General features: G+C 42.7%; 1 protein-coding gene across 1 annotated transcript; it reads right to left on the bottom strand.

Annotated features, from left to right (window-relative positions):
• Nucleotides 1–3,356: 3,356 nt before the first annotated feature.
• On the bottom strand, nucleotides 3,357–24,925 carry CYSLTR2 (cysteinyl leukotriene receptor 2). The gene is made up of 4 exons (XM_069010766.1): nucleotides 24,872–24,925; nucleotides 23,622–23,746; nucleotides 15,544–15,702; nucleotides 3,357–4,980 (listed from the first exon to the last, which is right to left on the bottom strand). Exons 3-4 carry the CDS (start codon nucleotides 15,696–15,698, stop codon nucleotides 4,191–4,193), a joined length of 945 nt encoding a protein of 314 aa, XP_068866867.1. The 5' UTR covers nucleotides 15,699–15,702; nucleotides 23,622–23,746; nucleotides 24,872–24,925; the 3' UTR covers nucleotides 3,357–4,190.
• Between the last annotated feature and the right edge of the window lie 388 nt (nucleotides 24,926–25,313).

Here is a 25,313-nt window from a genome sequence, read left to right as displayed (position 1 = left end):
CAGACTCTCTCAGGAAATCTATTCTTGCACTGTCTTTTAATTAGGCCATCATTTAAAATGCCTCAGATACGATGCAGGAAATCAAAACACTAGCCCAGGGATGGTATCACTGTTGAAACAGCACCTGAATCCTCCTGACTGCGATTACACTTGGTTGTTTTGGAGAGATCTTATTTCCATTCCTATCAGCAGCAGGTCATTCCTATCTTGACCATCCCAAAGGACCAAGAGATGCGTCAACACCTCTAAGATGGAGAAAAAGTCTGATGCCTGCTCTGCTGCCAGCACAGCATGCTGTTGTAGCATAAAGGAATATGCACCTCAGAAGGAGATGCTGAGTAGCAAAATCTGCACCCATTTCTCCCAACACACTTAGGAGCCAAAGCAAAATGCTTTGTATGTTGAGGAAGGCAGAGGATATATCACAAAGATTAGTGGGATAATACATTGATTAAAATACAAATAATAAAATCATAGAATGATATAATGGTTTGGAACCTCAGAGATCATCTAGTTTCAATCCCTGTACTGTGGTCAGGGACACATTTCATTAGACCAGTCTGCTCAAAGCCTGATCCAACCTGGCCTTGAACACTTTCAAGGGTGGAGCATCCGCAACTTCTTTGGGCAACCTGTTCCAGTGACTCACCACCCCCACAGTAAAGAATTTCTTCTTAATTTCTAATCTAAACCTGCCCTCTTTCAGTTCCAAGCCTTTTCCTCTTGTCCTATCGCTATGTTGTCTAAAGTCCTTCTCCAGCTCTCCTGTAGTCCCCTTTAGGTACTAGAAGGTGCTAGAAGGTCTCCCTGGAGCCTGCTTTTCTCCAGACTAAAATACCTCCAGCTCTCTCAGCCTGTCTTCATGGGAGAGGTTCTCCAGCCCTCTGACCATCTTTGTGGCCCTTTTCTGGACTCGCTCTAACAGGTCCAAGGCTTTGCCATGTTGGAGGCCCCAGAGCTGGACAGAGCTCTCTTGGTGGGATCTCATGAGAGCAGAGTGGAGGGGGAAGATCACAGTCATGCGATGCTCCTCTGCTTGCTGCAACACCACTCCATCAGGCAGTCACAGCCACATGTGGTCTCAAACTGGGGCTAAAATGCTGATGTGAAGAGTGACATTTCCTTCTGCTCTCTCTCTATGATTCTAGCACAGCTTTGGACTGAATAATTACCTTTGTCTAGAAGTACCAGTGGTTCGCTGAATGACGGGGAAACATGCATATGAAGGTAGATCATTTGCTGCTGCTGCTTAAGGGTCACAGTCACTTAAAGACTTCATTTCCTCTTCTTATGTCTCGTTCAAGCTCACAAGTTTACTGTTGCTTTAATTGTCTATACACATAGCTATTCTTAGATTTTGCCTCCTGGAAATTTCAGGAAACATACCAAAGTACTTTTTAAGGGGTATGTGATCCCTTGAGGGACCTAGAGGCATTGCTAGTAATTTAACTGTCAGGAGCTTTATTTTTTAGAATAGATATGGTGGTGCTTTTTAAATTACATTTTTACTATGATACTTCCACAGTGAAGAACCCTAATCTTCAGCTGTGTGAGTAGAGACATGCAAGAACAGTAAATGGAGAAATGGCAGTAAATGGGAACATGGCATGTTATACAAGTGTTGCTAAAGCTTCATGAGAAGATCCCTAACAAGGATGGTCTTGAATCCTTTTTTAAATAAATCATAATTTAAAAAATCTATTCCTTTACCTGCACCTCAGATTTTGACTCATGTTCCCCACTGTTTTGTTAGTAGAGTAAATAAGGCAGCAGGATGTTCTTACACCTCCAAGGACATTTCACTCTTGTGAAATGATGGCCCACCTACAAAAACTCAGTATCTGTTTCTTGTTCTTTCTCCCCCTGCACTCAGAGGAGATCCCTTGTTAGCTGTGTGATCAATAAAAAATATATCTTCAGCCACAAGTAAATCTACTTTATTGAAACACAGGTCTGCCAGTTAATTCAATTGCCAACAAAGTTGTAGCGTGGTCAATACAAAAAAAAGTGACCTCATAAGTGAGATACATATATCCTCTTGATGCAAAATTATCTGATAATCGGATGCATTGGACAGATACAGACAGAAGTACGTTGGTCAGAATACACTGTGGCTAATTTTTTGCATTCTCTTGCAGTATTCGAAGTGTATGGTATCTCATGAGAGGCTTCAAGCTTGTCACTTGTTGATGCTCAGGTCTGCTCCTGACAGGTGAAAACCACAGAAAAAGAGCTTGCCCCTTCCTTCCAGTTATGTGCCTGCTATATCTGCACCGGTTACCATCTCAATCATATTCCCATTGCAAACCACTGCTAATACTCCCTTTTTCATCAATAGCATGGGATCAAGGAGTTCATATGGCATATTAGGTCAGCTCTCGGGTATGCTGATGCATTATTGAAATAAGGATTTGGAGCATGAACTTTAGTGAAGACTTCTGATAAAACTCTGTGCTTACATCAAAGGCAGCATCAAGTGACTGAAATAGATTGAACATAACTCTTAGATAGCCAAGAAAAAAATGTGCCTTTCCCAGTGATTTGCCAAGCACTTTTCCACCTGACCAGCAATGATTTGTTTTCTGCATATTTCAGACAGAGCTAAAAATAGCTTGCTGCTGTTATTTTTGTTTGGGAGCAGTAACATTCAGTTTGTGAAGTTCTTTCTCCATTAAAAGTTCAGAGCATTGAGAAGTACCTTCACAGGCAGAAACCTTCCTTTGGTTGAATTTCACAGTGAGGGAAGGCTTTCAGCATTTTTGTTAGTTTTCTTATACGGCTGCTTTCTTGGAAAATATGACTAAACTTCTTGTCTGTTTTTAGTAAAAGATGAGGTAATTAAAACCAAAATCTAAATATGGTCAAAATGAGTTTGGAGCCTGTTTTCACTTAGGTCTGATTTTTAGAGAACATATTTTAGAAAATATTCAGAGACTTAAAAACACAGCCATTTGATGAAATTTTCCAAAGTACACATAGAAGTAGCTTCCCATTGCTTTCTAAAAAAGCTCTCCTCCACCTTCTCTGTTGCCCATCTTTCTTCCTGTACCTGGGTTAGTGCTTTCCTGTTGCATTCGTTCATGTTTGATGTAAGGAAATTCAAACCAACTGAAAGTTAATCCTATGAAAAAAGGGATCAGTTTCCACCTCAGAGGAGACAGAAGATGAGGGACTGGAGATGCCTTTGGCAGCAGTTTGCTGTCAGACTGATTTACCTGTGCAGAGGAAACCACTCCCTAGCTACCTGTTTGGACTAAAATAATTTTAAAAGTTTGTCTTTGGATCCCTGCATGGGAAAGGAAGTGCTTAGCCTCAGCTTTCTGAAAAGCACTGGCAACACTGGGCATAAAAACAAAGCGTTGCAATGACCTTGAAGGAATTGACGCCACATGAAGAGCTGCAGGATGCAGCCCAGTGCTCTGGGCCCCTGCATCCTGCCCTCACTGCCAGCAGTCATCTTACTCACAACACTCCATGGTGATGCCACTTACTTGAAATAATTCTCTCACTTGACAACCCATGAAAATGTTAAGCAGAATACCTTTGTGGCTGGCTCAGAGTGGAAAATTTGGAAATGTTAGTGACTTCCGAGCAGCCTGAGCCAGTGATAGGTCCTGTTTGCGTCTCTTCCTGCTTTTTAAGTCAGCCTCAGCAGAAAGCATCATTGATGCTTTACATTTCTTTAATGTGCAACCCCTTTGCCAGTGTTTGCAAGGGGAACTGGCAGGCTACTGTGAATCTGTAGGGAATCGCACTGTCTGAACCGCTGCACCTGCAGGAAAATGGAGAACTGAGAGGTTCAGGCACAGACTCTGAAGTGGTCAGGTGAGCAGTTTCCCTTTCCAGTCACTTAGTATTATGAAATGACATAAAGGGACTCTAGTTGCAAGGTAAATTCCTTTCAATCCCTTGTCCTGGGGAGGGTGAACAAAAGAGGTATTTCTACACTGCTAAACAGAAGACAACCAGGGATCATACCCAGCCACCTGACCTCTGATCAACCTGACTCCGTTTTAGTCACCCACAAAGAGCTCTCTCCCAGAAACTTTTGCTCCAGAGATGCCTCACAGTGTGCATCAGAGCTGCAGGCTGGCCAGCAGCACAGCACACAGTCTGTCATTGGATAGTATGAGCCCAGTCTAATTATCCCATCTGGACCACGCATATATTGTTATGCAATTCTGCACCAGCTACCTGCAGCGCAGACTTCTGATTTTTGCTTTGAAATTTTCAGCAGCAAAGTAATAGAGGATGGGATCAAGGCAGCTGTTCATGGCAGCAAGGCAGAGAGTGACCACCAGCGCTTTGTGCAGGTTGGCCTGGCTGCAGCTGCTGTACATCAGGTGGACAGTTCGCAGGATGTGATAGGGCAGGAAACAGATGAGGGAGAGGATGAGACTGATGATAATGGTTAACAGCGCCTTCTTGTGACAGATCGCCCTCTTGCTCTGTGGAGCCCTGGACTTGAGCAGCGCTCTGATGGCAAAGACATAGCAGAACACAATTGTGCAGAATGGCAGAATGAAGCCCACGACGAGGACAAAGCAGTTCATCATGAGGAGCCTGTGTGTGCTGGAGGGGTGGAGGTCCAAGCATTTGACGGGGTTGCTGTAGCCAGCAACTCCCTTGTTTAAGAGAGGGCTGGTGGCTGCCAGCACGAAGATCCATATGGCCGCGCAGGTTATCCTGGCATACTTCGTGTTGGTCATGCTTCCGCGTTTGAACGGGTGGACGATGGCTATGAAACGAACCACACTGAGCACGGTGAGGAAATAAATGCTGCAGTACATATTCATGTACAAGGTGTAAGTCATGATCCTGCAGATAATATCACCAAATATCCAACGTGATCCCAAGAGGAAATATGTGGCCCGAAAGGGCAAAGTGCTCACAAACATGAGGTCTGAAATAGCCAAGTTCTGCATGTAAATGTGTACTGAGGTCCTCTGTGAAGTCTGGAAGAAAACATAAATGGAGAGTGTCATACATGAAATCCCTATTTGTGCTTGGTCTTTGCATATTAAGTGCCTTAATTAATTTGAGCTTAATATTTTTAAATTGAATGTTAAAATCAATCCATCAGTCCAGGTACAATAATCAAGCTTTTATGGTCTTCCTGTGTTTACTGTATACCTTTACAAGTGTTTTAAGATGTGTGGAATGTATTTTTTTTTGTTTTACTTGTATTTTGGTTTCAAGGCAGATTTTAAAAACCCCGGTTGCAACAAACAGCCCAGCCCCATAAGCACATGACCCTTATCTCAACTAATATCACCCCTCTGACCAGGAGGAGCCATTGGTGGACAGAGGTGGTCTGTCAAGGGGAAAACACCAACCGCCTTGAACCAGGGGGGTGGACTGTGGGCGGACTGTGGGCGGACTGTGGGCGGAGCAAAAGCTATAAAAGTGTAAGAGAAGACACGCCCACTCTCTTTCCCTTCCTCTCCAGCTTGCTAAGGCAGTGCTGGAGAAGCCTACCCCTTTCTAGGGGCTTTTAGAAATAAATTTCTTTTTGACCAGCCTAAACTGCAAGTTTATTTTTTTTCTCTACCTGAGGTTCAGAGCTGTCTTAAGCCTAAAGCTCCTGAATCCCTGCGCTCCTGGGGCATATCTCTCGAGCCATCAGGATCCAAAATTTTTATATTTTGTTAGTTTTTTTTTTTTGCAATTTTTCAATTTTTCTGTTTTAATAAATTGTTTTAATTTCTAAAAAGAGTTGTCTCATTCCTCACAACTCTTTTGGGGGCTCTCTGGGATCCTATTTTTGCCCTAAAATCCAGGTATTTTGGTTAATTTTACTATTTTTGAATTTTTGCGATTTTTTTGTTTTTTTTTCTCCTTGGATTTTCTGGGCTCCCACAAGGATTACTGCAGCAGAGAAAGGACACCTCCGGTGGAGAAAGACTTGTGGTAAGGCTTGAACCCTTCTTAAAGGGAACTTAGTTAGGGACTTACCCTTTTTAAGGGCTATTAGTTTTTGGGGAACCTCCGAGTGGAATTCCTTTTGTGAGAGAGTGTGTGGGGGGTTGGCCGCCCCCAGTGTGTGTGTGAGTGTGCTTGAAAGGGTTCATTTTTAAGGGCACCACGAGGGATCACCCCTTTAGAGACACAGAGGGGAAGATCGAGTGTGGTGATCAGCCTTTCTGGGGGGAGGTTTCCACGTTTTAGGGGTGTGCGCAGCCCCAAATTCATTTTTATTAGTGTCTCAGTCTTCTCGGGTCTAGAACTGAGGAGAAACCTAATTTTAAACCCCTCTCTTTTCCTTTTCGCCGCGTGGTTGGCGGCCATTTTGAAATTTCGGGCCGCCGCGTGGTCGGCGGCCATTTTGAAATTTCGCGCCGCCGCGTGGTCGGCCGCCATTTTGAAATTTCGGGCCGCCGCGTGGTTGGCCGCCATTTTGAAATTTCGCGCCGCCGCGTGGTCGGCGGCCATTTTGAAATTTCGGGTTTCCACGTGGTCGGCCGCCATTTTGAAATTTCGGGCCGCCACGTGGTCGGCCGCCATTTTGTGTCTTTTTAATTTGAACTGCACCCCTTTTGCTGTTCTAAGTGCATGTGTGAACTTGTTTTAGCTGCACTCTTCTGGTCAGTGCTATCTAGCACCTTTATACTTTCTGTTAGTTTGGAGTGTTTGGGTTATTGGATTGTAGTTGTAATTTGCTTTATCTGCTTTAATCATAAGACACTACTTTGATATTTTGAATTACTGTTTGTGTTATTCATTATAATCTTTTTCCTTTAATTCGATTATAAATATTTTAAATTTATCTCTCCTTTGCTAATAAAGACAACTCTTGTTTCTTAAATTTTAAGTATATATGTATAAAACTATCTAAATTTCAGTTATACTTTAACCAATTTAAATATTCACTAATTATTCTTTTTATAATTAAAATTAATATTTCTTGCACCATATTTGTTTCTCACCAGCCTGCCATATTTAATTTTTTCCCACAGATTCGCCATCATTCATTCCCTTATATATCTACTAACCTTGCTTGCTTTTCTCTACATTAGTTGTATTGTATTTTATGCTTATAACTTTATTATTATTTTTTTATTGTGATAGTGTATTGAATTTAGGTTATTTTGTAATATTATTTCCTTATGCAATATTTTAATTGTTTTATATAATACAATACTTTGGTTTATTTAATTAAGAAAAAAAAAAAAAAAAAAAAATTTTTTTCTTCTGCACTAGCTACTTGTTTGCTTCCCAGTAACAAAATGGGACAAGCGAATTGCAAAAAGAAAGACCTAATGAAGAAATACAAAATTTTCCCAGAAAGCCCGTTAGGGCAAATGCTCCTAAAGTGGGAAGAAAATCTTTTAACTAAAGAAAAAGACCAGTGTCAAATGATTAGGTACTGTGTTTTTAAGTGGCCAAAACATAAAATTAACAAAGATGGACTCAGATGGCCCAAGTATGGGTCTTCTGAAAAATGGCTTTGTGAGGCTTTGCATTCTTATGTACATTACAAAGCTCCAAAACATTCTGATGAATTAGACTATGCTAAAATTTGGTTAAATTATTGGCAAAAACAAAATGAAGACCAAAGCAAAAAAATAGAATTGGAAGAGGAAACTAAATCTGATTCAATTGGACTTAATAAAAATTCAAACCAAATTTTTTCCATTGCAGAAGAACACAAACAGAAGGAAAAGCAAAAACCTAAATTAAATAAACCAAAGTGGGACCCCCTAGACTACCTTCCTCCAGTAACTCCTCCAGAAAGGAGGGTCCAAATTGAACAAGAAAGGGTCTTTCCTTCATCAAGCCACCCAATCGAAAGGGACTCAGAAAATGAGAATGAAAGTGAAAAAGAAAATTCTGTTCCTTCCTGCTCTCACAAAAAGACAACCAGACAAAGGATTTCTTCTAGCCAGGATGGCCCAGCATCTTGCACTAGAAAGAAATCATTTAAAACACCTGACTGTCCCACCTGCCTTAGCACTCCCCATGAGTCTAAAATTTTACCTCTTAGGGAGGTACCCATGGGAAATGCTCAAGGAGGAATTGGTTATGTAGTTGTACCTCTAGCTTCATCTGAGGTACGGGAATTTAAAAAAGAAATGAAAAGTCTGATGGCTGACCCCATTGGTCTAGCTGACCAATTTGATCAATTCCTCGGCCCTAATATTTATAATTGGGGAGAGATACAATCCATCCTTCACTCCTTATTCACCATTGAGGAAAGAAAATTGATTAGAGCTGCAGGAGTGACAGTCTGGGACAGAGAAAATAATTCTAATCAGGGCCCAATTGGAGAACAAAAATTACCACTGACAGACCCTGAATGGAACCCAAATTCAGAAGAGGGCAGGAGGAACATGAAAGACTACAGAAATTTAATTATAAAAGGGATTAGAGAAGCTGTTCCTCGAGTTAATAATATGAAAAAAGCATTTTGTGGGGAACAGGAAAAGGATGAGTCCCCAACAGCTTGGATGGCTCGGTTAAGGAATAACATTCAACTTTATTCTGTCATTGACTTAGACACTGAGGGAGGCAAAACTATGCTAAAGGTACATTTTGTGCTTCACTCCTGGCCTGACATCAGGAAAAAATTGGAAAAATTGGAAAAATGGCCAGAGAAGGAACTAGATGAATTACTGGAGGAAGCCCAAAAAGTCTTTGTTAGGAGGGATGAAGAGAGGATGAAGGCTAAAAGCCGAATAATGAATAACAGTACTAATGCTCCAATCCACAATCCTCCTACACAAAGAACTTCCCAAAGGGGCATCCCACAACAGCAAACCCAAATCTGCTCTCAGCAACAGCCACAGGTTTGTGTTTGCAATAAACAATCTACCCCAATTGTTCAAAGACCTGAGAGGTTAATTTGCACATACTGTAATAAACCAGGCCACGGGCAGTGGTACTGTTTTAAAAAGCAGAGAGATCAAGGAGTCCTTCAAATGGAGGGACAAATTTTGAACAACTGAAGGGGTCAGGGGCTTTATTCTCTGGGGCAAAAACATCTTAAAGAGCCCTTGATAAAATTAGAAGCTGGACCCCAGAGACAACAAGTGGAGTTTTTAGTGGACACAGGTGCTGAAAGAACCTGTGTCACTGAAACACCTCCAGGATGTTTTATTTCTCAAGATACATTAGATATATATGGTGCTAATGGTGAAAGCTTTGCTGTTCCTGTAATTAAAAATGTAACCCTTTCCATACAAGGACGTACCCATACAGGGGATGTGCTATACCTACCTCAAGCTGGGATCAATCTTTTAGGACGTGACTTCCAAATACCTCTGAGGGTTGGGGTGGTACCGCAGGGTGGAAAAATGGCCACTAAATTGTTTGTTTTATCTTTAGTAGATGAGCAACACATTGACCCGGTGGTGTGGGCCAAACCTGGCAACCGGGGAAAAATGGACATCACACCTCTAACAATTGAGTTGCTCCCAAATAGCCAGCCAGTACCACAATATCCCCTCTCCAAGGACAAAAGAAAGGGCCTGAAGCCTGTTATCATGGACTTATTACAAGATGGAATTCTTGAGACCTGCAAATCCAGTTACAACACTCCAATTTTGGCTGTCCAGAAACCAGATAAGTCATTCCGGCTTGTACAAGATCTGCGTGAGGTCAATAAGAGAGTCCAAACCAGGTACCCACTGGTGCAGGACCCCTATACACTCCTGAGTCGGGTACCCCCAGCACATGCCTGGTTCTCTGTTATTGACCTTAAAGATGCTTTCTGGTCATGTCCTCTAGATTCTCATTGCAGAGACATCTTTGCATTTACCTGGGAGGATCCGGACACTGGACGGAAGCAGCAGCTGCGCTGGACTCGCCTGCCTCAAGGGTACACCGAGGCACCCACACTCTTTGGCCAAGCGCTAGAAGATTTGCTAAGTTCCTTTTCTCCACCCGAAGGGATTCAGGTAACTCAGTACGTAGACGACCTGCTCCTCTCTGGGGAACAGGAGTCTACGGTAAGAACTGCTACAATTCAGTTACTGAATTTTCTAGGGAGGAACGGGCTGAGGGTGTCAAAACCTAAATTACAATTTGTGCTACAGGAGGTGAAGTATTTGGGACATCTAATTGGCCATGGCACAAAAAAACTCAGTGCTGAAAGAGTAGAAGGAATCCTAAATCTACCACCTCCAACTTCAAAACGAGAAATTCGGCAATTATTAGGCCTATTTGGATACTGCAGACTGTGGATTGATCAGTATTCACAATCTGCCAAATTTTTATATGAAAAACTAATAGAAGAAGAACCTTTTAATTGGACTAATTCAGACACACAAAAATTACAAAATCTGAAAGAGAAATTAACAAAAGCACCTGTTTTAAGCCTTCCTTCACTAGAAAAACCCTTCGATCTATTTGTTAATGTGGAGAAGGGAATTGCCTATGGCGTCTTGACCCAGGAGTGGGGAGGAGTCAGGAAGCCAGTTGCTTTTCTTTCCAAATTACTGGATCCAGTGTCCAGAGGATGGCCCGTCTGCATCCAGTCCATCGCCGCAGCAGCTGTTCTGGTCTCGGAGAGTCAAAAACTCATTTTTGGTGGAGACTTGACAGTGCATACACCACACTCAATCAAAACCATTTTAGCTCACAGGGCTGCAGAGTGGTTAACTGACCCAAGAATAGTCAAATATGAAGCCATTCTCATGCACTCAGACCACCTGAGGTTAGTTGTGTGTACACACCAAAATCCAGCTCAATTTCTTTATGGGACCCCATCAGAAAAAGAAATTGAACACAATTGCATTGAGATAATTGACATCCAAACAAAAGTCAGAGAGGACCTGGTGGACTGTCCCCTCAATGAAGGGGAAATCCTCTTCATTGACGGGTCATCTCGAGTGGTGGATGGAAAGCGATGCTCTGGCTATTCAGTGGTCGATGGACACCAAATGTGTGTGCTAGAAAAGGGCAGATTGCCACCAACCTGGTCAGCTCAGGTCTGTGAGCTCTATGCCCTAGAAAAAGCACTCCACCGACTAGCAGGAAGCATCGGGACAATTTACACTGACTCCAGATACGCTTATGGCGTAGTCCACACCTTTGGAAAAATCTGGTCCGAAAGGGGGTTCCTAAACACCAAAGGGAAAGATATCCTACATAAGGAATTAATCCTAAAAATTCTAAAAGCACTGCAACTGCCTCAGGTGATCTCAGTGGTGCATATTCCAGGTCATCAATCGGGAACCACAAAAGAAGCTCGGGGGAACAACCTAGCAGACTTGGCAGCAAAAGAAGCAGCAGTGGAAGAAGAGGTAAAAGTGATGGAAGTAAACCAACTTCCAACTAACACCACCACATCTGACACTATTCCACAAACTAACATTTTACCCACGCCCATTTTTACTGATCAGGAAAAACAGAAATTAGTTTTAATTGGAGCTAATGAGGATTCTCAAGGTCGCTGGTATTTACCAGATAAACGCCAAATTTTAAACAAAAATTTAACCCGAGAAATTCTACAAAATATCCACCAAAGCAATCATTGGGGTTCAAAGGCTCTGGCGGATCACTATCTCAGAACCTTTGGATGCACTGGTGTTTATGAAATAGCCAACCAAATAACCCGGGACTGTGTAATCTGTCAAAAGGTTAACAAAAAGGTAATGAAAAAGAACACTGGCGGAGGAATTGAATTAGCAATCAGGCCTTTCCAAAACATTCAAATTGACTTTACAGAAATGCCTCCTGTCCAGAGGTGGAAATACCTATTGGTAATCGTTGATCACCTTACCCACTGGGTGGAAGCTATTCCAACTGTCAATGCAACAGCCCAGACAGTGAGTAAGGTGATCCTCGAGCAAATTATCCCCCGTTATGGGATAGTCCACCGCATAGATTCAGATCGAGGTACTCATTTTACCTCCCAAATTGTACAACAATTGGCTCAGCAATTAGGAACAAATTGGAGATTACACACCCCGTGGCATCCACAGAGCTCTGGGAGAGTGGAACGGATGAACCAGACAATCAAGAACACCCTCACAAAATTAATGCTGGAAACAAAATGGACCTGGGTAAAATGCCTTCCACTTGCTCTTCTTAGAATTAGGACACAGCCAAGATCTGATTTGGGTTGTTCACCATATGAGATGTTGTATGGATTACCCTACCTTGCTACGCCACAAGAGTTGAATGTGAAAGAGTGTGGAAACACCAATGTACAACAATATGTACAGATAATTGCCAAAAATCTAGAGTTGCTAAGGGAAAGAGGTTTTCTACCACAAACTCCCCCACTTGATTTTAATTTACATCACATCAATCCAGGTGACTGGGTGTTAATAAAATCCTGGAAAGAAAAGTCATTAACCCCATCCTGGGAAGGTCCATTTCAGGTCCAGCTAACCACTGAAACAGCTGTCCGGACATTTGAAAAGGGCTGGACGCATGTCAAGAGGGTGAAGGGTCCAGTAACACCACCAATTGAAGAGAAGAAACCTCCAGACAAACCATCAAACTAAACACCCTGTTTGAAAGCTCCACTCAGCATCCCTCACTCCAAGTTAATAAAATCCTGTACTCCCAGTTCTTCCCCAGTTATACCTCAGTAATAAGTGCTAGCTACAAGTTGTTAAACTAAGTTGAAAATATTTTGCTGTTAATTCTGTTCTTTGTTATTCCCTTTTACAGATTCTGCCTTCACACAACCTTATTGTCACATCAACTGTATAGTAAGGCTCCATTTGAAGCCAGCATTCTCTTCCAATAACAGTCCAATCAGACTCCAAAATTACGGGCACGATAACTCTAATCTTTGACAAGGCCAACCCTAAAATAACCATGAGTTTCCAGAAGCCTGAGGTCACTGAAGAACCATCTGAAGGTGAGATGCCTAAAGAAAGGACGAAAGAAGCAAAGATGACAACCCCCACCAGCAGAGGCAACCCAAATGCTGACAGCTCCTCTCGGGTATGCCTAAAGGGGAAAGTGAGCAACATCCTGCTACTGAGTGTCATCTGTCTCTGGGTCCTCTGGCCTCCCTTTACACAAGCAGCCGACAGCCGCTGTAACAGATGTTACAAGACTGTGTACCAGGCAGAAAGAGGCTCATTTCAAATTCGACACTTTTTCCGAGCACATACTTATGTTAATCCATCTTGTTACAACATAACAAGGTTGAGTATCTGCTCAGAAAAAGGTCACAAGTACTGGATTGGCAAAAACATTGGCACCCAAATACATAAGCAGAAGGGAGAGTGCCCCTCCCAAGACGATTGGCTCTGTTTCAATTTTAGATACATAACCAAGACAGAAGATTTGTTAAAAAGAAAGACCTATGACACTGACCTGATCCAAGAGGTGGTCATAGAAGAAAAGGAAAAACAAAAAGAAAACAATCCTTTGATGTCAAGGAAAAACTTGTTTATTGACCTGGCAGAAAGGATTGGACAACAGCTAAATTTAACAAATTGCTGGGTGTGCGGAGGAACTTTAGAATCGGAGAGTTGGCCTTGGCGGGGAGTGAGTCTTGGACCCCCCGATTTACTCCGACTGAGTAATCTCTCCCCCACAACCAGACATGACAATGAAACCTGGCTGCTAAGCAATACTGTTATTGGAGAAGAATGCATCTGGAGGAAAGGAAGAAAATTTTTAAAAGAAGTTGGTGAGACAATATGCAAAAGGTACCTGGTAACTGATGGGCAAAAACATTGGTGGATACCTCAAGAACCAGATGTATTCTGGTCTGCAGAAAAGGTTAAAAACAAAAATTGCATTTTGAATCCTGTTAAAAAACTCTGGCAGTGCTGGGATCAAGGAAATCCATATTCTGTCCTGCCACAAATTTCCAAGTACTGGATTACAGCAGCAAGTATACAACCCCACTTCTGGGAAGCACCACAAGACCTCTACTGGATCTGTGGTAACCGAGCTTATTCCAACTTACCACCTCGCTGGAAAGGGAGCTGCACTCTTGGAGCCATTCAACCAAACTTCTTCCTACTTGCTGAAAACGCTGGAGCCCACCTTGGAATCTCCCTTTATGATGAACTTTTCCGTACTAAGAGACATGTAATAGGAGGGACCCAGAGATGGGGAGAAGAAGAGTGGCCACCTGAGAGGATCCTAGAGACTTATGGACCTGCAACATGGGCACAGGATGGGAGCTGGGGGTACCGAACTCCCATCTACATGCTAAACCGGATCATCAGACTGCAAGCACTAATTGAGGTAATCACTAATGAGACCTCTCTTGCTCTTGAACTACTTAACACACAGCAAGGGCAAACTCGAGCAGCCGTGTACCAAAATAGGCTGGCATTGGACTATTTACTAGCTGAAAAAGGTGGAGTATGTGGCAAGTTTAACACCTCAGACTGCTGCATCCATATTGATGATCACGGCGAAGCCATCACCAAGATTACCCAAAACATCAGGAAACTAGCCCATGTTCCAGTGCAGAAATGGCAGCCCTTGATCACTTCTGAATGGTGGGAAAATATTTTCCAAGGACAATGGTGGAAGAAAGCTTTAATTATTGTTAGACTTTCCCTTACAGGACTTATTTTTCTCCCTTGTTTAATCCCTTGTTTCATCCGTCTAATCACCACTGTCGTCCAAAGCATGCCACTGATCCAGGATCTTCAAGGACAACAGCAGCGTCCACCATTCGCTCAAAAGATTATGCATATCAATAATAGTAACAATAAGAAAACTAGAAAGGAGAGAAAAATTGCCCAGCAAGTGTGGGACAGTTTTAAAGAGCTTGAATCTATCCCTGAAGAGTTATCCACCTCCACTTAAATGCAAAGACCAAAGATATGAGCATAAGAGAAAAAGGGGGGACTTGTCATACATGAAATCCCTATTTGTGCTTGGTCTTTGCATATTAAGTGCCTTAATTAATTTGAGCTTAATATTTTTAAATTGAATGTTAAAATCAATCCATCAGTCCAGGTACAATAATCAAGCTTTTATGGTCTTCCTGTGTTTACTGTATACCTTTACAAGTGTTTTAAGATGTGTGGAATGTATTTTTTTTTGTTTTACTTGTATTTTGGTTTCAAGGCAGATTTTAAAAACCCCGGTTGCAACAAACAGCCCAGCCCCCCATAAGCACATGACCCTTATCTCAACTAATATCACCCCTCTGACCAGGAGGAGCCATTGGTGGACAGAGGTGGTCTGTCAAGGGGAAAACACCAACCGCCTTGAACCAGGGGGGTGGACTGTGGGCGGACTGTGGGCGGACTGTGGGCGGAGCAAAAGCTATAAAAGTGTAAGAGAAGACACGCCCACTCTCTTTCCCTTCCTCTCCAGCTTGCTAAGGCAGTGCTGGAGAAGCCTACCCCTTTCTAGGGGCTTTTAGAAATAAATTTCTTTTTGACCAGCCTAAACTGCAAGTTTATTTTTTTTCTCTACCTGAGGTTCAGAGCTGTCTTAAGCCTAAAGCTCCTGAATCCCTGCGCTCCTGGGGCATATCTCTCGAGCCATCAGGATCCAAAATTTTTATATTTTGTTAGTTTTTTTTTTTTTGCAATTTTTCAATTTTTCTGTTTTAATAAATTGTTTTAATTTCTAAAAAGAGTTGTCTCATTCCTCACAGAGAGGCCGTTTCCAACAGTGCCCAGGAAGAAGATAAAGAGATACATGATGGGATAAATTACTTGTTTGAAGCCGTCAACTGTACAGTTGGAGGAGCTGTTAGTGAAGCTGCCATCTAGCGCCACCTTGGAAATGTTCGTAGTCTGAGCCAGCGTCTCCATTTTTCTGCCAAAGTGAAAAGAAGTGGTGTGAGTGCTGGGTTACGGTCTGGGCAGGGAGTTTGGCTGTGTGAGACTATTTCACTGAGGGCAGAAACTGCAAGATGCAGACAACAGTGGGAAGTAAGGGTTCGTTAATGAGTAATTACTTGTGATGTCCCAGTAAATACACATCTCAAGACACAAGGCCCTAAGTAAGCTCTAACGAGTTTCAATATTACAGCAGCTGGTTGTTGTCTCAGCCTGTAAAAGTGCTACCTTTTAGAGGTGCTATCTGTGTGTTTTAATGACAAGTCTCTGATCTTCACTGTGCAAAACAAGCCAACTTGCTGTCAGCCATTTTGTGGCAGGGAGGTTCTGAGTCCCCAGTCACCTACCATGGAAACATCAAAACCTGATCAGAAAAGAAATCACTGCCCACTGCTAAGTCTGCATTTCAAATTAGGATGGAAAGCTAAAAGAACTGAATTTGTCTTTTGGAACCAGGGAAAATTTTCTGGTATGTTTTTGGCAGTATTTCCTGAGCAATACCAGACATATTTTGATACATGTATCAATTAAGGACATTTTTGACCTTAAACACTGTGCAAACACTGCTAATTATGCATGGTTCCTTTTTTAACTCCCTCCTCCTCACACAGTATTTCTTCTTTTTTGTTAGCTTCTGGTGGCTTTCTGTCTCTTTTTGTGGGGTCTTTGCTTCATGTACCACTCTCTTAACCTCTTTTATGCTCATCTGCTCTGCAGCAGTCAGTCATCTACACACACTGCAGCTTCCAGGGCAGCGCACATTTGCAGCCCTAATGAAAATGGCCTCTAAGAAAATGGGCTGTGTTCACGGAGAGTGGCCTTTTTCCTCCTGTGAGACTATAATTCAATCAAATCAAAACCACTCACCACTAAAACATTCTAAATAATAAATTAATTTTTTCTCATTAGTGTCTGTTTCTTTTCTGATCTCTTGATTTCTTATCTCAGCTGTCCTGCAGCTAGTAGTATTTTCAAAGGAAGGTGTCAGTATTGCTTCTTGTTTGACAGTGGAAGCAATTCCCTCTTTGTATCTGCCAACATATTCTAAAGATGGGGCATGGAAGTTTTTAGCCTGAAAACCACAACTACGTGGTATTTCCAGATGCATGGAAAAGAAGCTTTTAATTTGCTCCAGTGAGAGTGATAATGTGCCCATGGTACATGACTGCACCCTATCTCTTATTCTGAACCTCAATGGCTTCACAATTTGAAACTAATTTGTTTGTACACATGGAGCCTCCCTGGGGGTAAATTTGGCTTTACATTTGGGTGCTCTGAATGCCCAGCTACCCAGTGTGGTATTCCCAGTGTGCTGTAAATGGGAACTAATTTGCAAACTGAAGCCATGGTGTGGGAGCCTGAGCTATGTTCAGAAAAGCCCATGGTATCTCCAGTGTGGCATCTCAGAGTCTGTCCAAGTCTCTCAATGTAGCAACCAGATGTGCCCAGCAGGCACCTTTCATCCAGCCCCACTGAGATGGGAAGCGTGGGAATCACTACCTCAGGCTGGGCTCCCAAGGAAGACTTCATGGATATTGGGTCTCAGCAAAGGCCTGGACTGAGGGCTTTGCTGAGACCCAATATCCATGCTCCTAAAGTTAATCTCCTCCTCATTTGAGATTCTCTTTCCTCACAGAGGAGAGAGAAAATATATTCTTCTTAAAAACAAATCTTTTGCAATCTAAGGACTTCTAACTGTTTTGTTTTTCTTTACAGAAAAACTGTCTGATATACACGTTTTCTGTATGGGATCAAAGATCAGCTTTTCTCCAGATTGAATATGATCCCCCCATTTTGCATGGAAATATTGCACCCTGAGGTACAGCAAAGAGAAGAGCCCTTCTGACAGTGTTTTCCTGTGGTCCAAGCATCCTTGCTTTTAGAAACCCCAAAACAGAAGAAAATATTAGGAAAGGGATCTGCCACCTGTTGAAGCATTCCCGTTGTATGTGGAAGCTGTGAGATAGAGGAGTCAAATGAGTTTGGAGCCATGGATAAATTTCAAGCCCTGATCAGCACTACAAGTGATGGCTTGTGCCCAATGTTATCTGATGAAGGATGGGACTGGGGCAATGAAAATTCAGTTGATGAAAAGCCCTTGGGTCCCTGCACCCTGGGGAGAGCACTACAAGCACAGGGCCTGAGGCACTTTGCTCAGGCTCCTCATATGAGGGTATCTAGGTAACAACTACCTATTCTGTCCTCTAACTGCACAAATGCTCCTCAATTCTCTTTCTGGTCAAAGACTGAGACTAAAAGTAGAATAGTGCATGTGCAATTGAGAAAATTCAGTATCCTTGAACCTGGCAAGAAAATCAGTTCTCAGACTCCTCTCCAAATTATTCAAACACAAATTTCAAGCTGTTATGGGATGTCTAAGAGAAAGAAATCAGATACCAGTCATCTGAAAACTCTTAAAGCACCATGGTGCCCGCCCTCAGCAAAGGGCCTGTCATTTTCCTATGTAGACGCTCCTGTTAGCTGTGTTTTGACACACAGATCAAAGTAGAAAGGAAGGTGAAGTGAAAGGTTTCACATGGGACTACCTCAACCAGCCACAGGGGATAAGGGGAGAATTTTAGCCCTTCTTGAACCCAGGAACTGTTATTAGCTGGTTAAGGTTAGGAAATGGCTCCTAGATATACAGAAAGAACAACCTATCTAAGGGAAGGCAATAAATTTTTTTTCAGCAAAAGTGTCCAGATGGTCTCCTGGGTCAGGAATGAACAGGATGGGTTAAGAGTGAGAAACTGGACCTAGGACTTTTCTGGATCCCCCAAAAGAAGGAAGATTTACAGTAAGATCTAACAGCCCTCTGAGAAAAAAAGGAGAGAAAGGACAAACTGAAATGGGATTCTCTCTTCAGTGGTACTGCAAGACTTCTGTGATAGAAATTCTCTAACAGGAGATTTTTTCTACATATGAGTTTCAGTGACGGAAGCTATCAGATGGAAGCAGCTGACACATGTCCTGAGGCTCTGACAACCTCCCTGGCAGGAGAAAGAGAAGATCAGCTGAGCAAGAAAAAGGGAGCCTTTTCTGAAATAATTGCTGCATAAGTAGATTAGAGTTTGGGTGGGGTTTTGTCTTTTCTTCATCTCTGTGAAATCTTAAAAAATATTTACAGCTTGATTAGTATGGATTTCATAAATAAATATTTACCTTTCATAACAAATTACATATATATTATAAATTGCATTTATTTAATACAAATATATATTTTGCCTTTTATCTTAGCCTGGCTTGAGTTCAATTTAAGGTAAGATGATAACAGAAAGACATTCCTTGCCTAAGGTGAATTTTATGCCCTTACCAAATGGATGGGTGTGCAAGACAGGTGGGGGGCTGATTGAGCAAATGTAAGAGGATATTTGTTTAATTGAAGGAGATAATAAACGAATAAAAATGCCCCAAACCCGTCATATTTTAAGCTCAGGATGCAGGTAGCAGTCTAGCAGCAGAGGTGCTAAGCTGCCCAGGGTGTGATATGTGTGTCCACCTCACCAGGGTGTGTGTGTCTGGAGTGCAAGGGGCTGGGGACACAGCGGGACAGGGCTGGCTGTCTTGAGGCAAGAGCGGCTCAGCAGGAGCAGGGGAGGAGCAGGTCTGCCCAAGGAACTGACCTTCTGAGGTTTCTATGCAGATAATTTGGGGGTGTAAGTGAGGAGCTGGTGGTGGCTGTAGTCACTGTGGGTACCAGGGATGAAGGCTGTGATGTTTGGGGCTCTGCTATGAGGCAAGAGAAGCTCAGTCAGACCCAGTACTGCAATGCATGGATGAGGCAGTAGAGAGTAGAAATTTAGGTATGTGAGGAACTGAGGGAACAAAGGCAAGCAATACGGGAAGGAGAGACTACACTGTACCCGATGCAGATTCAGGCTGCTGGTGCTGCAGACTGAGAGGTTTGCAGAGGAGTGTTTAATTAGAAGCAACAGGGGAGCTGAGGGGCATAGGAGAGCAAAGGGCTGGACTGACAACACTTGCGAGGGCAGTGAACACGCATCCAGTGCACCTCTGAAAAGGCCAGGAGGGAAAAAAAGTCCAACTGCAATAACTAGGGAAGGCAAATCCAACTGCCCACAAAGCCCAATAGACTGGCACATGCTATCTTGAATGCCTGATGAAAACCAAATCTTACGTGTAATTCTGCACTGATGCAGATTCAAACCTGAAAAAGAGACAGGGCACCTGTCAGGCTTGGCATGAAACCAAAACCCTGGTGTAAGGGAAACCTCAGAGACCTGCAGGAGAGAGGATAATCAATAGAAGCCTGTGTTGCCATGCTACCAGCTTTATGGTAATGATAGTGTAGGATGCTCGGGTGGAGGAGTGGCACTGTGCATGAGGGACTACATTACTCGCAACAGTGTAAAAATATTGTGGCTAAAGAGAAGCACAACAGGGTTCTTGTAGGCAGACATCACATACTCTAATAATAAAAATATAGTACTAGGAGTGCACTACCGAACTCCTTATCATGATTATGACAGTTGCCAGAAAACATTAAGTGAGGGTAGGACGATGAAAGCAGGTAACAACAGGAGGAGGCTTTGGGTGTCTTTATAAAGATGCGATTCTGCAGCAGAATGGGATGTGATGTCCATATGCAACAACTTCCTGGTTCCTTGAGTAATTAGTCCTGCAAACAAATGCCATTCTATCTTGGCATTCTACCTCTACAAGATGCCATTTGATCTTTAGTGCTGTACAGGCCCTAGTTCAAGCAGGTTTTGGTGGAGAGAGTTTTGTACTGCTAATCACAGTAGAGCTGGGCTCAGCAGCATTGTGGAACAGAGAAGTAGTCCGAAAAGGAAGAAGCCTACATAAATTTGGGGGCTGTTTAGGAAAACAAACAGAAAATTCAACAAGCCTACATTCCAAAAGAAATAGGTATTTTAAGAAATACTGAGCCCAGTGTCTATCAGTGAAATGGTTACCAAGACTATTATAAGGAAAAGATCTCCATTTGGAAAACAGAAGGCTTGTCAAAATGGGAAGAATGGGAAAGTCTGTATCATGACAGATTAAATGTGGAGAGGAAACTAGGAGCATTAAAGAAAAAAAATAGTGAAGAGATTCTGGTAAAGGGTGTTCTGATTGACAGTAAGTTTTGTAAAGCCACTGAAAGATGAAAATCACTTGGGAACTGGCAGGATTGCTTGGTGACAAAAGATCTCTTAGGGACAAGGTCACAGCAGGAAAACTCAGGGAATTCACTCTTCCCAACCAAAGATGTTGGGATATTTTCGTGTCTGATGCAGTAAAAAGGTCAGAGGGAGCCATCTCCACTTGACAGATGTGGGCAGGAAGTATTAAACCAACCAGATAAGTGGGAGGCCAATAATTGAGACCAGATGGCACTCATATCAGTATCCCAAAGGATCTCAACTGTGAGACTGATGGCCAAGGCACGTAACCCACCATTGTAATCAGGCGCGGTGCCAGGGGACTGATGTGTCATCAGTGCAGCTCTCATTTACAAGAAAGGCTTGATAAGGCAACTCAAGGCCATGAGCTGGTCATCAGTCCTGGGAACTAGTGACCACTGGGAATGATTTCCTCCTCTGGGACATTTTAGGGGCATCTGTAATGAAGAATGAAGGCACTGAGGTCATTGAAATGCCAGTCTGCTGAGAAAGAGTCGTGTCTTCTGAAAAGGGAGATCCTGTTCACTCACCCGCTGAAGGGCTGTGATGACAACGGATGAAGGGGACCCAGTGGCCATTTCATACATATATTTGGATGTACATATATGGCCGAGGGAGATTTTCCCCTCTACTTCACTCTTGTGAGACCCCACCTGAGCACTGTGTTCAGCTCTGAAACCCCGACATAAGAACTTCATGGACCTGCTGGAGGGGGCCCAGAGCAGGGCCATGAGGATGATCAGAGGGCTGGAGCACGTCTTCTGTGAAGACAAGTTGAGAGAGTTGGGGCTGTTCATCCTGGAGAAGAGAAGACCCCAGAGAGACTTTATAGCAGCCTTCCAGTACATAAAGGAGTCCTACAAGAGCGCTTGAGAGGGACTTTTCAGAAGGGTATGTAGAGATAGGACAAGGGGAAATGGAATCCCTGGAAGTGTTCAAGGCCAAGTTGAATGGGGCTTTAAGCAACATGGTGCAGTGGAAGGTGTCCCTGCCCCTGGCAGGGGGTTTGGAGTGAGATGATCTCTAAGATCCCTTCCCACCCAAACCATTCTATGATTCTATGATACGTGTGCATTTATAGAGTTGCATTTGTCAAAGCCTTCGACATAGCTCTGCAACAAAGGTTTCTTAAGTACCTAAGTTGCCAGAGCTGGATGTCACGTTCTTTTGTGGGCTGAAAGCTGGCTGAAGTGTAGGAAGTGAAGTGAGGGCTCAATAAATCAGCAATGGAGTCCTCTAGGGTTTGCTACTCAGACTAGATTTAGTCAATGTCTCTATCAACAGCCTGGAGATGACAATTCTCCAGGTTGGCAGATGCGGTGCTGGAAGTGTGGCAGATGAGAATCAGTATATTTTAATGTAAAGTGATGCATGCTAGGGAAAAATAATCTAAATTGTGCCTAATTATATGAACTTTAAACTGGCTGTTGCATTCAGGAAAGGGCACTTGGCACTGGCATCATTCACCATTTGCTGAAGTCAGTTCTGCACGGGCTACAGCAGCAGAAGCAACCAAAATTGTCAGCAAAATGAGGGGCACCATCAAAAAGGCTATGGAGAACAGAGTAGGATGTCACCTTGTATAAAACCTTTATGCATTCCCATATTGGGCAGCTCTTGTCTCTACACTGAAAACAGAGATTATAGAGTTAGAGAACATACAGAGAGAGGCAAGTAAAGAAGTCAGCAGCCCTGGGCTACCCAAGTTCTTACAGAGGGCAGTCAATCAAGTCATATGGCATCTCAGCAGAGAATGGGATGAGTTTCTGTGCCATGCCTGGACAGAAGGACACAGTCCTTTTGAAGATGTGTGGTGGAGGGGTGCTGCTGCTAAAGGCCTAAATATGAAACCTCCACTGTGTCTGGAGGTGTAAATACACTCTCAGTTTCTAAACTGCTGATCTGAGATCTGCTGCTCTGAAACACTGGATTCACTATAACATGAGGAATGATGAAACAACTTCATTTTAACAAGACATTCTTCATATGCAAAGTTAAATGGGGAAGTCAGGCTGTTCCATCAAAATATACTACTTTACTATGTAAAGTGGTAAGTACGTAGAACCTCTTCTGTGCCAGGAAAAAAGATGATCTTTGCATCTATCACAGTAACCCTTTGTCTGAAGAGGATCCCAGACACCTGAGTCTGTTGTTTTTTACCCAAATAAGAAGGCAATTATAATATCTCTGCTATAGAGGAGATCACTTGCATTTGCCAGTGCACTTCCAAGAAAAACAGTTCTCATGTCTTTTTAAAGTTCCCACTGGCTTTCTTGCAAATATTCACTTTGTGTTTCAGGAGCAGCATTACCAAGAATAAATGAAAAAAATGCAATATTTAGAATTAACACTAAATTCATCAAAGCATGGCACATTATTAACCTTTCTAAATGCACAATAATGAAAAAAAAAATAAAGAGTCTGACATTTAACACCTTTTATTTTTAAAGTTTGCCATAAGCTAAATGCATATTTTTCATCTAGTTAAAAACCAAGGCTCACTTAATCAGATCCACAACTTCATTGTTATCTTCCATCTGGCAAACAATCCTAGTTACATAAATCTACCCTTTTTTTCTGCCAAAAAAATTTCTCAACACCAGCTTTGTCACAGAGAAGTTTGGTCATCTATCACTGCTTCTGGCAAATAATACACTAACTGCAAATAATAAGAAAGAAAAGTAGGTTGTATTTTAATCATTGCAACCATTTTATCTACAGCAGAGAAAGTAGACAAATCTTGTCCTACCTCAGCTCATGCGCCTTCTGATATGTTCAGTATTTCCTTCTTCTGCTTGCTGTTGCTCAGAGACTTCAGGATTTTTAATGGAAAGGAAACCCGCAAAAACTTGGTGCAAAAACCAAGTGCTACTACTGCAGAAGCCAAAGAAAAACCATGAACAGGGTAAAGGGAAGTAAATCCTGGTTAAAAGTTCTTACATATTCTTAAAAGAGAAATGTTCTCAGCTCAGGGACTGGTGCTAGCAATCACACGGCAATCTTTCATTACTTTCACCCGATGAAAGAGGCTCTACAGCTACATGGCATGCTGAGAAGCATTCTGAATTTCTGTGTTCGGGCCCACACTTCTATATATGTGCTGTCATTCGTCAGAGTTGCTCAAAATATTAAGAGGAGATGCCCATATAATCTTTGCATGAATCATTAAAGATGTTCTTGGAATTAGGGAGAGGATATTTGTTTTGATTACTTCCCAGAAAACACACAAATAACAAAATCGTAAACAGGCTGCTGGGATTTGATGCATAATCTCATTCAACTCATAATTCAAGTCTGAGTTAACAAGCTGAGGGACTAATTCTCCTTGAATTTTTATAGAAACAGATATAGCTCTGTTAAGCCATGAGCAAATGGCTGCAGTGAATGCCTTACTCCCTTCTTAAGTTTCACCACTTCTTAGTGGAGCAATGCTGACTGCACAGATGGGTGTTCAGAGCCCACTGCTGTTGTGAAATAGGTTTCTATACACACTACAGGTGTAAAAGCTTGATTATTTCTGTTCTGTGCTGTCAGCACATGCAGGTGGATCAGACACGTTCAAGTGCCTCCTGCTTGCTGTGCTGTATTTCATACTGGCAGCAGGTCAGGAGTCCACACATGGCTGCTTAGCACAGCAGATGGAGAGTCTCCAAAAAAACCCAACCTTCTTGCCACCCACACTTGTAGATATCTATGCCCTAAAGTGCTTTGGATAAAGATTTTAATCTCTCCTCTATATTACCACTTGTACATGTAAAATTGAGAACAGCCAAAATAGTGCTTTGGGTGTGCTCCCATGTGGGGTCATGGTGGCAACGTGCAGAGGCTGTAAAGACTTGTGTCACCAGAGCTCACAAATCCCTAGACCCACAAGCAGCTCTGTGGGTCCTCTTTTTTAGCATGGAGCTGATAAAGGACATAGAAAACCACCTTAGCTAAGAACTAGTCTAACTCTTTTGGTCTCCAAGGTGAGCACAAACAGTGGTTTTTGACACTCACCTGTGTTTGAATTGACAGAGCAAAGCCAACTTAAAAAGCTTCACAGTAGAGATCCACATCAATTGAATTTTCAAGGCGTAGCGTGACAACAAATTAGGACCACTGTTTGCCAACTCTTGTGGCACCTAAGCCCATGGGTAAGTGTCCTCTTCCAGCTGTGGTTGTGCTGGCTGCTTTGGTTACTGTCACAGCTGTTTCCCTCTCTGCCAAGGTCTGCCTGCAGAGTGGCTTGTAGGTTCTCCCTAACCCCACCCAGTTGTTGAGGCAGGTACTGTAGACACCTGACTCAGGACGTATCTTCTCACCCAGTTCACATGGACTAAAGCAGGGTGGAAAAGATTCTGTGAGTTGCTCTGTGGACAGAGTCCTTTGGGAAAGAGCCATGACATGCATCAGGGACTGCGGCCGCTTCAGCCAGTGAGGTCACTGCCAAAAGGCAGCT

The sequence above is a fragment of the Aphelocoma coerulescens genome, chromosome 1 (genome assembly GCF_041296385.1).
Source record: "Aphelocoma coerulescens isolate FSJ_1873_10779 chromosome 1, UR_Acoe_1.0, whole genome shotgun sequence".
Lineage (NCBI taxonomy): Eukaryota > Metazoa > Chordata > Aves > Passeriformes > Corvidae > Aphelocoma > Aphelocoma coerulescens.
This window is presented reverse-complemented; position numbering and strand designations above follow the sequence as displayed.